The sequence below is a fragment of the Chiloscyllium punctatum genome, chromosome 11 (assembly GCF_047496795.1).
Source record: "Chiloscyllium punctatum isolate Juve2018m chromosome 11, sChiPun1.3, whole genome shotgun sequence".
NCBI classification, from domain to species: Eukaryota; Metazoa; Chordata; class Chondrichthyes; order Orectolobiformes; family Hemiscylliidae; genus Chiloscyllium; species Chiloscyllium punctatum.
In genome coordinates, this window is record NC_092749.1 from 87,408,441 (window position 1) to 87,421,520 (window position 13,080).

Below are 13,080 nucleotides of genomic sequence, written 5' to 3' on the forward strand. Positions count from 1 at the left end.
TCCCTCGACATTAATTCATGTAATTCATCAAGGATGAAGAGTTATGGACCAAGCACACCAATCAAAAACAATTTTTCTTTCACATTACAAACGGCAAATGCTCTGCATGGGTTCCTTTCCAGCATTTCTGAATCACTGGCGATTTGATTCTGGAACCAACAGGATGGCCACTTTGGTCTGTTCAAGATCAGCAGATATTTCGGGCATCAGCATTAGCATAGACATCTGGGGTCCTCCCTCTTAAACTGGCCCTAAATCAAGGGGTCCCACATTTCTTGTGGGCATTGTAATTGTCCTAACTTTTCAAAAATAGTGGAGAGGGACTCCAGATCATCTTCTTCTATTATAAGACATCTTGTGTACTTAAGGATTTCAAAGCTCATTTCTGGGGCAAGACGATTTTGACCTTTATCAGGCAGAGGGGAGTTTTTGCTTGCAGCTTCCACCTGGTCTTAGCTCTCTCTGAGCCAGTAACTCAATTTCCAATTTTCAGAGACAGAAATTGATCTGTGCTCAGGGTAGACAATATTTCAGCAGTTAATTCATCCTGTTCCAAGAACATCTTTGAATCAAAATGGGCCACTTATTTATGTTAGATGTAGAATTTTTTTGTTGGGGTCACTTATGTTGTTTAACAAATTATTTTACCATCCAATATTCCCCCTTTGCTTTCTAATCAGTTTCTTTTGATTCACTGTTTATCCTTGGTGGTGGAGAACTTGAGCAGTGCTACAAAAAGGACATTTTGTCAGAGCTTTTGGATTTGCACTCATTAGGAAATTTCACAGGAATATAAATTTAAAGGGAAAATGAACGTTTACACTGCATGAGGGGAGAGTGTTGATTGGTTGGCAAGTGAACTCTGATTGGTAGAGGTATTGTCATAAAGCATGCACCCATTAATGATGACTGACATGCTGTGTTAAATATTAAAATCTGGCAAGTTGGCTGTGATTGGTCAAGGCATTACCCTGAGAAATGAATCAGCAAATGGCTGTCAATGACAAAACACAGGGCGATCTTACAACACAAGAACACTTGCAAACATACAAAGAAATTTTGAATCAGAACAGATAGAGATTATTCAAATAGTAATGACTTAAATACAAAGTAAGCAAGAAATACTAGTTTGGAGTTAGCAGTCTAGAATTCCTTTGTCAAGGTGGATTAGATTAGATAGATTCCCTACAGTGTGGAAATAGGCCATTTGGATGGTAGGCTGTTTCTTCTCTTTCAAAAAAACCTTCCAAATTGTTCTGATGATGTTTTGCTGAAAAGTGACTTCTGCTCCACTGTTTTGATGAAAGGTGGCTTTTATTGCAGAAAGCAAAAATACAGGTTGGATAGCTGCTTCTTACAGGCCAAAGGCTTTTCCTTTGTGCACTGGAGTTAGAAGTGTTCACTTTGTCAGTAGATGGAGGACAGCTGACCTCTTAACTCTGTTTCAAAATTCTCAAGTTAAAAAGACAATTGAGTTCAAGGTAGTGGGAGTCACATGACCAAGATTCCTTGGTGTGGGAGATAAAGGCTAGTATGGTAACTAGGCAACCATCTATTGCCCATTCCATATGTTCTTGTCATTTGGGTCCAACATAGAATTCTAATGTGTAAAGTTTTGGAGATGGAAGAAGGGTAATGAATATCCAAGTTATGATGATACTTCCCTTAGAGGTGTTGCTGTAACCTCTTGCACTTTGATTACTATGGCGGAGGTTGCTATTGCATTTTTGTTTTGCTTTCCTTCTCCCTTTGTTCACAGTGAACCAATGATTAATCCCAAACAGATAGTGAATAATGAACAAGCATTATCGGGAATTGTTGCATTATTAGTAAGAAACTGATTTTAGAGTAAGCAATCGAGTGATAAATAATTATTGAAAAAGTCTTTGAAAAATATCTCAATGCGGATGAAAATAATGATGACAATTGCCAATTACACAATGAGTGCTCAATCGATGGTGCAGAATTGCAAAACCAATCTAAAATCTGGTAGCAAGTACAGGATGTAAACAATTAGTAAATGAACATCAATGAGGAGCACCAAGTCCCACACCAATGAGATTCTCATTAAAATCAAGAGACTTTCAGTTGTGTATAACAACAATTCTGGATAAAACGAAAGTAAATATCAAGAGACACAGTGGCCAGACGCACAGTTGAATAAAATATTATTAACCTATAGAAAAGTACAGTGCTGTTTGTTCTTAGTGTTTTCAAAATAGCTGCCACAGTTCTGAAGACAAGATCATTGTTCTTAAGTATGAACAACCATAAAAAGGGCCCCATTGTAAGTGGCTATTAGGAAATAAAAAGAAGTAAGAGAGGAAATAACAAAGAATGAAATAAAAATAAGATCAAGGAAAAGACAGTAGAAAGAGGGACACGAAAAGGGTTAGGGGATTGGAGTGGGGAAAAAGAAGGCAGTAATAAAAACACAAGTCAGGAGAAAATGAGGATTGAAGAATATACAAAACAGAAAGTAAGAGAAAACAAAGAGCCATTTGTTGGGAAAACAGACAGTGGAATTCCTTGATATCCTCAATATCATAAACATAGTCATTGATACACTAGTATTAAGTAAGCCATCAAGATGTACAGCACAGAAACAGACCTTTCGGTCCAACCCGTCCATGCTGACCAGATATCCCAACCCAATCTAGTCCCACCTGCCAGCACCTGGCCCATATCCCTCTAAACCCTTCCTATTCATATGCCCAACCAGATGCCTTTTAAATGTTGTAATTGTACCAGCCTCCACCACTTCCTCTGGCAGCCCACTCCATACATGTACCACCCTTTGTGTGACAAAGTTGCCCCTTATGTCCCCTTCATATCTTTCCCCTCTCACCCTAAACCTATTGGGCTGTAAGGTGGCAAATGGAGTTCACCGCAGACAAATGTCTTAGCACAACTTTCTCATGTCCTTTGAGGAGCACTTTGGACACACCGATTAATATACAGTGCCTCTTTTACTGATTTTGGTTCATTAATGATTGAGTACCATTAGAGACAAGTAAGCACATTTATCATGTTCGTAGCTCTGACTTAGCAAGTCTTGAGTTCAAATCCAACTTCAGAATTTTGAGAACATAATTTGGATGAACGCTCCACTGCAATATTGAGTAAACACTATCAGGAATACTATTTTTTGGATGAGATGCAAGAGTAAGCCTCTTCTCCCTCACAAGCAGATCTAAGATATCCCATGGCACTATTCTGAAGAAGAACAATGATGACCTCCCCAATATTTATCTCTCAACCACCAACACTAATGCAGGTTATCTCAGTACTATCTTATTGTGTGTCGTCACTGAGGGAAATGAACTACTTTTTTTACATGAAGGCAGTGACTATACTTCAAAAGTATTACGTTGGCCAAAAGACCCTTTATCCTGAGGTCATAAATAATGTTTCCTCCAAGCTGGACAATTGCACTGAGGGTCCACACACACACCAACTAGCATGCAGTGGTGTGCAGTTCCAGAAGTCATTGTCATGTAGTGACAGGAAAAATTAGTGGGAATGTAGGTCATGAAGGAGCTGCATGCGAAATCAAACTATGTACTTACGCATTTGGAAAATCCTGTGAAGTTTTCTCATGTCTGTGGGGTGACATAGAATCCCATTCCTGACATCTTTTTCCGGACACGGTCACAGATGTTGTCCCTCGATAATTATAACCATTTCCACTAAAACAATCAGTAGATCCACCTTCATTCACTGGCCCTGAAAATAAATAGTATACAAAGTTTTAAGGAACATATTGATGTAAAATTCTCAATGTTGATATGTACCAACATTTCTATTTAACTTGCACTATGCAATAACTATGCATTGAAGAACAGTAATTTTTGAAGATTTATTAACAGCATCAATAGCAAGCTGAATGTCAGATGTAGCTTGAAGGAAGAATCTTTCAGTGGGTCTTGCATCAATTATTTTCATGTTGAGTACTTTGGAGGAGGAATAACATCAATAGCTGCACACTCCAGAAAGTTTAAGAACTACAAGATAGACATGAGGGTTCTTGAAAACCTGGATGAAACTGGAACAAAAAAAACTCCATTGAATCATTTCCAGATGTCAAGACTTGGCTCAATGGTAGCATGCTTGCCTCAATCTGAGTTGGATGGTTTTGGATTCAAGTTCCACATGACCCAGCCTGGCTGTGGTTCACAAATGGGGTCAGTAATAATGCTGGGAGAAAGGCATGGAAGTTCCATCTTATGTCCCAGTTAATATTAACCAACATCACTAAGACAAATGTTCTTGTCTCTATCATATCACGTTTATAGGAACTTGCTATGATCAAATTTGCTGCTTTGTTTCCTGTGTTAATTTAATGTAAAATAATTTGGGATCTTTTGAGATGTTGACAGGTGCTGTATTCATAATAATACAAGACTCTCGCCATTCTCTGATGTCTAAATGTATTCACACAGAACTTAAACTGATAAAACTGTGAAGTCATTGGAATAATAGCTTTATAAATAAAAGCATACAACACGATACCAAGGAAATCACTGCTTAGATCGTTGCTGAAGGCTTGGGGAGATTTTAATTCACCTCAAAACCCACCCATTTGTACAGAACTAACATCAGGCTCCTTGCTTCTGATACTAGGCACCATACATTAAAAAGATGTCAAGGCTGTGAAGATGAAGGAGTAGAAATTCACCAGAATAGTACTGGGGATTAGGGAATTTAGTTCTGTGGTGAGACAAGAGAAAATAGGATGATTCTCCCAAAAGCAAAAAGGTTCAGAGACCGCAATGTTAAATTACATGGTAAAAGGCTAGAGGAGATTTAAGGAGAACTTTTTTTTTTGCTGACTGATTTTTAAGAATCTGGCATGAAAGGATGATGGATTCAACAGTAACTTTACAAACTGAAGTAGATAGGTGTACATGAAAAACAAATGCAGGGTTCTATAGCCCTGGGGAAGACTGGGAAAGTGGGACTAATTGAAAACCTCTTTCCAAGAGATGATATAAGTGCATCTGATAAATGGCCTCCTTCTGTGCTGGAAGACTGTACAATTCTGGATTGAACAGGTGAAAATGTCCTCTGGGAGACCAGGAGCTCAGTGACTTGACTAATTCATAGTTTCTGGAGCATAAAGGAATTGTGGGCGGCACGGTGGCACAGTGGTTAGCACTGCTGCCTCACAGCGCCAGAGACCCGGGTTCATTTCCCGCCTCTGTGGAGTTTGCACGTTCTCCCCGTGTCTGCGTGGGTTTCTTCCGGGTGCTCCGGTTTCCTCCCACAGTCCAAAGATGTGCAGGTCAGGTGAATTGGCCATGCTAAATTGCCCATAGTGTTAGGTAAGGGGTAAATGTAGGGGTATGGGTGGGTTGCGCTTCGGCGGGTTGGTGTGGACTTGTTGGGCCAAAGGGCCTGTTTCCACACTGTAATGTAAACTAATCTAATCTATAATGACACACACACACAGACACTAAAGACAACAAAAAGATAAACACTTTGAAATAATGAAATGGACACAGATGAGAAGAATGTCACAGAAGTGTTACAGTGCAGGAGGCAATTCAGTTCTTGTTCACGTGTCATGGGATATAAACTTGAGGGGTAATCCAAATTGAGTGTAAAGTTTTTGGTTAGATTTATTTAAAGGCCGCAATTAATAGTGATAGTATGGGCCATGGTATAAATCAGGAGATGAGAGAGGTGCATAATATGTGCAACATAGTGATCATGGGTGACTTCAATCTGTTTAGAGAATGGGTAAACCAATCTATTTTAGATCTAGTATTCTGAAATGGAAAATGGCCAATTAATAAGCTTATTGAAAAAGAACTCTTTGGAATGAGTGACCACAATATGATAGAATTTGACATTGAACAGAATCTAATAAGGGGTCTGAGCAACGTGGACAACTGTGAAAGTTAAGGCAGAATCAGATGAGAAGTCCAGTGAGGCCTACCTCAATGTTGGGAGCATTTCATTGGAATTTTATGATTTTGCCAAGGGATGAAAGGACAATCCAGAGGCACGAGGTACCACGATCCTCATCAATGGTCATTGGCAACCAACACTTGCCAACTGCTCACAACCGTCACGGCCACTCTCTGATCCACTGCAGAAGCTTAGCAAGCACAGACTACCATTGCCAGGTGCATTGACATCTAATAATGAAAAGCTGCTGCTAAACGACTTGGTGCACAGGTGCAGGAACTCTACTCACAGACTGGAACAGGCTATCCTGCTCACTTAGTGCTCATTCACTTAACTGCTACCTCCAAACTCACAGCATCTTTACCTTGCCATGACTGTTATCATATTGGTCCTTTAATCGTAAAATCCCTACAGTGCAGAAAAAGGCCATTCAGCCCAAAGCTCCTGCACAGACCCTCCAAAGAGTATCCCACAGAGATCTAACTCCAGCAGGCTACCTTATCCTCGAAACCCTGCATTTTCCTGTGGCCAATCCACCTAACCTTCATATCTTTGGACTGTGGGAGAAAAATCAGAGCACTCGGAGGAAACCCACACAGACACTGGGAGAATGTGCAAACTCCACACAGACAGTTGCCCGAGACTGGAATTGAATCTATGTCTCTGGCACTGTGAGGCAGCAGTAACTACTGTGCCACCATGCCACCCCTTTGATATTTGTCAATGGTTTGGATATGGGGACCAAGGAGTTCTTGTGGCACAGTGGAACTGTCCCAACCTTGGCATCAGGAGGCCTGCCTTCAAGTCTCAACTGCACCAGAAGTTTACAACAACATCTCTGAATAGGTTGATCAGAAAATATCTAGATGCAGGGACCATATGTAATATTTCCAGAATTGTTGATGATACAATATTAATCAGGAATGTGTCTTGTAAAGAAGATATAAAGTGGTTTCAGGAGGCTTTGTATACGCTTAGTTAGTGATCAAGAATATAGGAGATGGAATATAATGTGACAAATGATCTAGTTTGGTAGAAGAACCAGATGTGCAGTGAGCTCCTTTAATGGACATCGAGTCATACAGCATGGAAACAGAGCAATCAGTCCAATTCGTCCATGCTGACAAGTCTTACAAACTAAATTAGTCCCATTTGCCTCTAAACCTTTCCTACTCATGCACCTGCTCAAATGTCTTTCAGTTAGAAACTGAGGATGTACAAAGGGGCTGAAAAGTGCCCTTGTCAACAATTTATTGAAGATTAATCTGCAGGTGCAGCAAGCTGCTAGGAAGGATAATGAAAGTGGATTTGCATACAGGAGTAGTGAGGTTTGAAGTATTGCATAGAAGCTTGAAGTATTACAGCATCCTAGAGCACTGTGTGTAGTTTTGGTCTCCTTATCACAGGAAGGATATTATTGCCATAGAGGGAGTGCAACAAAGGTTCCTGGAATGACAGGACTGTCAGTGAAGAGAGATTTAGCAAACAGGGCTTGTATCGCATTGAAACCTACAAAATACTTAAAAGGATAGACAGAGTGGATCAAATAAACTATTTTCCCTGTTTGGGAGTCTAGAAGCAGGGGGCACAATTTAAAGCGGTAAAATAAGGTAACAATGGGGTTATGTTTAAGCTGTTGAAAAAGTTGGGATGGTCAGGTCGAAGAAAAGTGAGGATCAAGGATATCGGTGGTTCTGCTATAACGCGTGTTTCATCAGTGCAAATTGGCTATAACTCGACTGACGAGTTGTAGACATTGCTTGGAATATTGTGAAGTTTTTATTGAACAGGTATAGTGATTTCCTATCAGTGATCTTCTACAGCACGATTTTCGATAGCAGTTTTCCATAGCGAGATTTTCTATGACGTGAGATTGCACAGGAACACAACTGTCGCGTTATAGCAGAACGACCTGTAGTTAGGGAAGATTAAATACTGAGAACATAATGGCAAAGAGCATGTTAATGTAATACAAAAGAAATAAAAACACATGCCTACATTAGGTGTTAATAGCACAATAAAGGTCAGCCCTATGTGCGAACAAAAACATGAAAACTAGAAACAGACTAAGGCTTGGAGAAAAGAGTCTCGAAATGGTAAATAGATTTCTGGTAATAATTACAAAGAGAAATGAGCAAAGCAGAAAACAGTTTAGTGAAGGGTTAATATGAGGTCCAATTTTATGAAGCTGATCACTCTATGGAACCATGAAGATTTCACCTGGAGGTAGATGGCTACACTTTTGTACTTGGCAATATTCCCATCTTGTATTTGGATTGGTGGTGTAACACCAGGGTTCCTTTTCATTTTCTGGGTTCCTGCAGTAATTACCTTCTAGTCCTCTTAAAAAAAAACACATAGCAATTTTGTTAATCATCAGAAAGAAATATTATACTGTTTTCAGTGTGCACCTGGCTTCATCTCATGATTAGCATATACAAAGGAATGGAGAGTCTAAGTCTTTTTGAAATTGCCATGGCCCCATAACGTGGAACAAATCAACAATCTTACTGCATGGCCCATGCAAGTAGTTTGAGTCTATCCCTGTCAAATGGGATAATGGTGAAAAGTACATTAAACAAGGGCTACTAACATTTACTTACTTGCAGGGGTAGTTCTCTGGCGTTCTTGAGTGCATGTGTGGAAACTGAGCATCCCATCTTTGACAAATTTTACCGGAAATAGTGGTCGATATGTCTCCACGATACTTTTGACCTGTGCCTGTGTAGCACTCTGTCTCCACTTCAATATCAGGAGGCTCTGCACCTTCAACAGATACAGGACAATTATAGTATTTATCCTAAAGGGTTTCTGCAGTTGTGTTAGTGTTTGTGCAACATGGTGGTATCATGGATTAACTTGTTTCCAGTTTTCTGAAGTAAAGCACAGTGGGAACAGAACAGAACTGAGTCATACTGGGCAACAACCTTTAAAACTTTGTTCAAGCATTTATTTAAACATGCACTGGCCTTATAATTTTTTACTGGAGTACCAAAACTTAATTCAGATTATTATAAATGAAAAGTGTTGGATTTAAGGATAGTGCAATGTTACAGAACATTGCGGAATGCTGCTGTGCTGTCATGGGTATGGCTGTTATCATCCCACTCTCAGATACAGCATCAGGAAAGTTCTGGTGCTGTTCTACATCGTCTATTGTGGATAATCATTATCTAAGGAAGAGATATGTATGGACGGTTAACTGAATTGATGAAGGGTGGCATGGTAGTTCAGCGGTTAATACTGCAGCCTCAGAGTGCCTGGGACCTGGGTTCGATTCCAGCCTTGGGTGACTTTCTATGTGGAGTTTGCATGTTATCCCTGTGTCTGTGTGGGTTCCTTGTGGGTGTTCCAGTTTCCTCCCACAGTCCAAAGATGTGCAAGTTAGGTGGATTGGCCTTGCTAAATTGTTCTGTTAGTGTGCAGATTAGGTGGGTTAGCCATGGTAAATCCAGGCTCATGGAGATACATTGGGGGAAGCCAGGCCAGAATGGGAAATTCTTTGCAGACTCGCTAGATTGAATGGCTCCTCTTTCCATACTGTTGGAATTCTATGAGTCATATACCCTTGGCCACACCCATTTGCATCCTATCAAGACTTATATAATATCCAGCGATCCTCCATAAAGTTTTAAGATCCCTCAGCTGCCATAATGTCATTGGTTAGAAATAGGGGCTTAAGTGAAAGGGATCAGAGACAGCAGAGCACAAAAAAAACAGTCTTTCGGACAAGTCTGCAAAAGATCTACCCAAATGGTCTCACTAGCTTACTCTTTACTTGTTATGGCTGTACAGGACATTGTTGAGGCCACTCGTGAAATATTACTCACAATTCTACAGGAAGGATGTTGTTAAATTTGAAAGGGTGCAGTAAAACTTACAAGGATGTTGCCAGGACTGAAGGGTTTGAACTATAGGGAGAGGCTGAATAGGCTGGGGCTTTTCTCCTTGGTGTGTCGGAGGCTGAGGGGTGACCTTAGAGAGGTTTATAAAATCATGAGGGGCATTGATAGGATGAATAGCCAAGGTCGTTTCCTTAGCATGGGGAGTCCAAAACTAGAGGGCATAAGTTTAAGGTGAGAGAAGAAAGATTTAAAAACGATCTGAATAGTAACTTTCTCATGCAGTGAATGGTATGTGTGTGGAATGAGCTGCCATCGGAAGTGATGGAGGCTGGTACAGTGAAAACATTTAAAAGTCATCTTGATGGGTATATGAATAGGAAAAGTTTAGAGGGATATAGATCCAATGCTGGCAAATGGGCCCAGATAGGCAGATCTGGTCATTGTGTACGAGTTAGACTTAAGGGTCCCTGTTATATATGTTTGACAAAGGGTCAGTTCGACTTGAAACGTCAGCTCTTTTCTCTCCTTACAGATGCTGCCAGACCTGCTGAGATTTTCCAGCATTTTCTCTTTTGGCTGTTATCCAACTCTCTGACTGAATAGAGTTATAGAGTCAGAGAGATATGCAACACAGAAACAGGTCATTTGGTCCAACTTGTTCAAGCCAAGCAGAAATCCTGAGTTAATCTAGTCCCATTTGCCAGCATTTGGCCCATGTCCTTCTAAACCCTTACTATTCATGTACCCATCCAGATGCCGTTTAAATGCTATAATTGTACCAGCCTCCACCATCCCCTCTCACAGCTCATTTCATCCACGCACCACCCTCCGTGTGAAAATGTTGCCCCTTAATGTCCCTTTTAAATCTTTCCCCTCTCACCCTAAACCAATGCCCTCTAGTTTTAAACTCCACCACCCCAGGGAAAAGACTTTATCTATTTAACCTACTTATGCCCTTCATGATTTTAAAAACCTCTATAAGGTCACTCCTCAGCCTCTGACTCTCCAGGTAAAATGGTCCTAGACTTTTTAGCCTCTCCCTATAGCTCAAATCCTCCAACCCTGTCAACATCCTTGTAAGATTTTTTTCTGAATCCTTTCAAGTTTCACAAAATTATTCCTGTTGCAAGACGACCAGAATTGCATGTAATATTCCAATAGTGGCCTAACCAATGTTCTGTACAGCTGTAAAATGACCTCTCAACTCCTATACTCAATGCAGAGACCAATAAAGTCAAGCATACCAAATACCTTTTTCCCTATCTATCCACCTGCGACTCCACTTTCAAGGAACTATGAACCTGCACGCCAAGATCCCTTTGTTCAGCAACACTCCCCAGGACCTTACCATTAAGATAAGACCTGTAAGTATCCCTGTAAATACTTTCCTTCAAATGTTTATCCAATGACGTTTCAATATTCATTAAATATGTTTCTGCCACTTTGTTAGGCAAATCACAACAATTTAACCACGTGTCTTCCATGGAAACAATTTCTCCTTATTTACTGTTTCAAAATCTTGCATTATTCTGAAATTTTCAAAATTCCCAGCATCTCTTTTCTCTCTGCATAACTGGTGCTCTTCGTCCCTGCTACTAGTTTAATGGATCTCAGCCCTAGACAACTGATGCTAAAGTGTGGTCCAGGATTGGTCATATACACCAGCTGATGCTTAATCGGTCAACTGGTAAACTTCTGCACTTTATGTTTTGCCTCTGTTTATAAAAAGAGCGATGCATTAAGTTTTGCATTTTATTATTGGTAATTTCATACAGTAGTATAACTAATAGAAGAATGCCACAGTACTTCAATTCTATCATATGCACATTGTGTATTATGTGGAATGCCGGTCCACCTCATGTACAGACATTGTCATCAAATGGAGAAGTGTGAGCTTCCAGTTTCAGAGCTGGAACTACAACTGGCCTCACTAGAATGTGAACACAAAGCTGAGAGCTTGGTAGATTGCAGGTTTCTGGAAGTGGTCACCCTGTGGATTAGGAGTGTAGGAGCAGAGAATGTATAGGTGGCCAAGTCAACAAGGAAGAGCAGGCCAATAGCATATGTTCCCCCTCAGTGCTTCTCTTTATCTAATTGGTGTTCAGTTCTGACTACTGATGTGAATGATAGCTCCTTAAGGTGATACAACCAGAAATAAGTCCACAATAACGTAGGTGGATTGCCTGTGGAGAAGAAAGTTGAAGATCAGAAATCAAACAATAATAGAGGATTCTGTAGCAAGGTGAGTCAATGCCAGGGGAAGGATGGTCATTCTGTGGCTGCAGACATGATTCTTAGATGGTTTGTTGCCACCCTTGCATAAAGTCCAGGATGTCACTGAGTGGCTGAGGAAGATGATAGTGTAGTAGCCTGATGAAGAGCTTTTGTCCGAAACATCGATTTTCCTGCTCTTCAGATGCTGCCTGACCTGCTGTGCTTTTCCAGCACCACTCTAATCTAGACTCTGCTTTCCAGCATCTGCAGTCCTCACTTTTGCCTTTGTGTAGTGGTCATGGACTAGTAAACTAGAAGCCAGGACTAATGCTTTGGGGAGATTGGTACAAATTCTACCTTTGCACTACGTAAACTCAATTTGTAAAATTTGGGCTCAGTAATGTTGACCATGATATTTACACAAATTTGTCATAAAAATCTATTTAGTTCTCTAAGATCCTTCAGCAAAGAAAATCTTTACCTAGGTCTGGCCAAAATGTGACTCTAGACTTAGAGCAATATAGTTGACTGTTTTGTTTTGATTTGATTTGCATTATTATTGTTGCATGTATTGACATACAGTGTAAAGTATTGTATTGCGTGTTCAACAGACAAATCTTATCTTACATAAATATATTAGGGTAATAGAACAGAATACAGAATATAGTGTTAGAGTTACAGTGAAGACGCAGAGAAAGACCAACTCTAATGTATGAGAGGTCTGTTCATAAGTCTGATTACAGCGGGGCAGAAGCTGTTCTAAAATCTATTGGTACGTGTTTTCAAACTTTGTATCTTCTGCCTGATGGAAGAGGGTGGACGAGAGTATAATCAGGGTGGGAGGGATCTTTGATGATGTTAGCTGCTTTCCTGAGGCAATGGGATGTTTAGACAGTGTCAATGGAAGGAAGGCTGGTTGTTGTGATGGACTGGGCTGCATTCACAACTTGCTGTAATTTCCGGCTGCCTTGGGCTGTACCAAGTGGTGATGCATCAGAATAGAATGCTTTCTATGGCGCATCAATAAAAATTGGTAAAAGTAATTGCAGACATGCCAACTTTCCTTAGCATTCTGAAGAAGTAAAGGCATTGATATGATTTCTTGACT

The 13,080-nt window shown here is 40.3% G+C and overlaps 1 protein-coding gene across 1 annotated transcript in view; it reads right to left on the reverse strand.

Annotated features, from left to right (window-relative positions):
• Nucleotides 1-13,080, reverse strand: part of LOC140483167 (plasminogen-like) — a 109,601-nt gene that overhangs the window by 40,744 nt on the left and 55,777 nt on the right. Inside the window, exons 6-8 of the mRNA XM_072581194.1 lie at nucleotides 8,517-8,679; nucleotides 8,134-8,255; nucleotides 3,570-3,726 (exon numbers count right to left, since the gene is read on the reverse strand). Of these exons, the coding sequence (XP_072437295.1) occupies nucleotides 3,570-3,726; nucleotides 8,134-8,255; nucleotides 8,517-8,679 (442 nt within the window). The remainder of the gene's footprint in view (nucleotides 1-3,569; nucleotides 3,727-8,133; nucleotides 8,256-8,516; nucleotides 8,680-13,080) is intronic.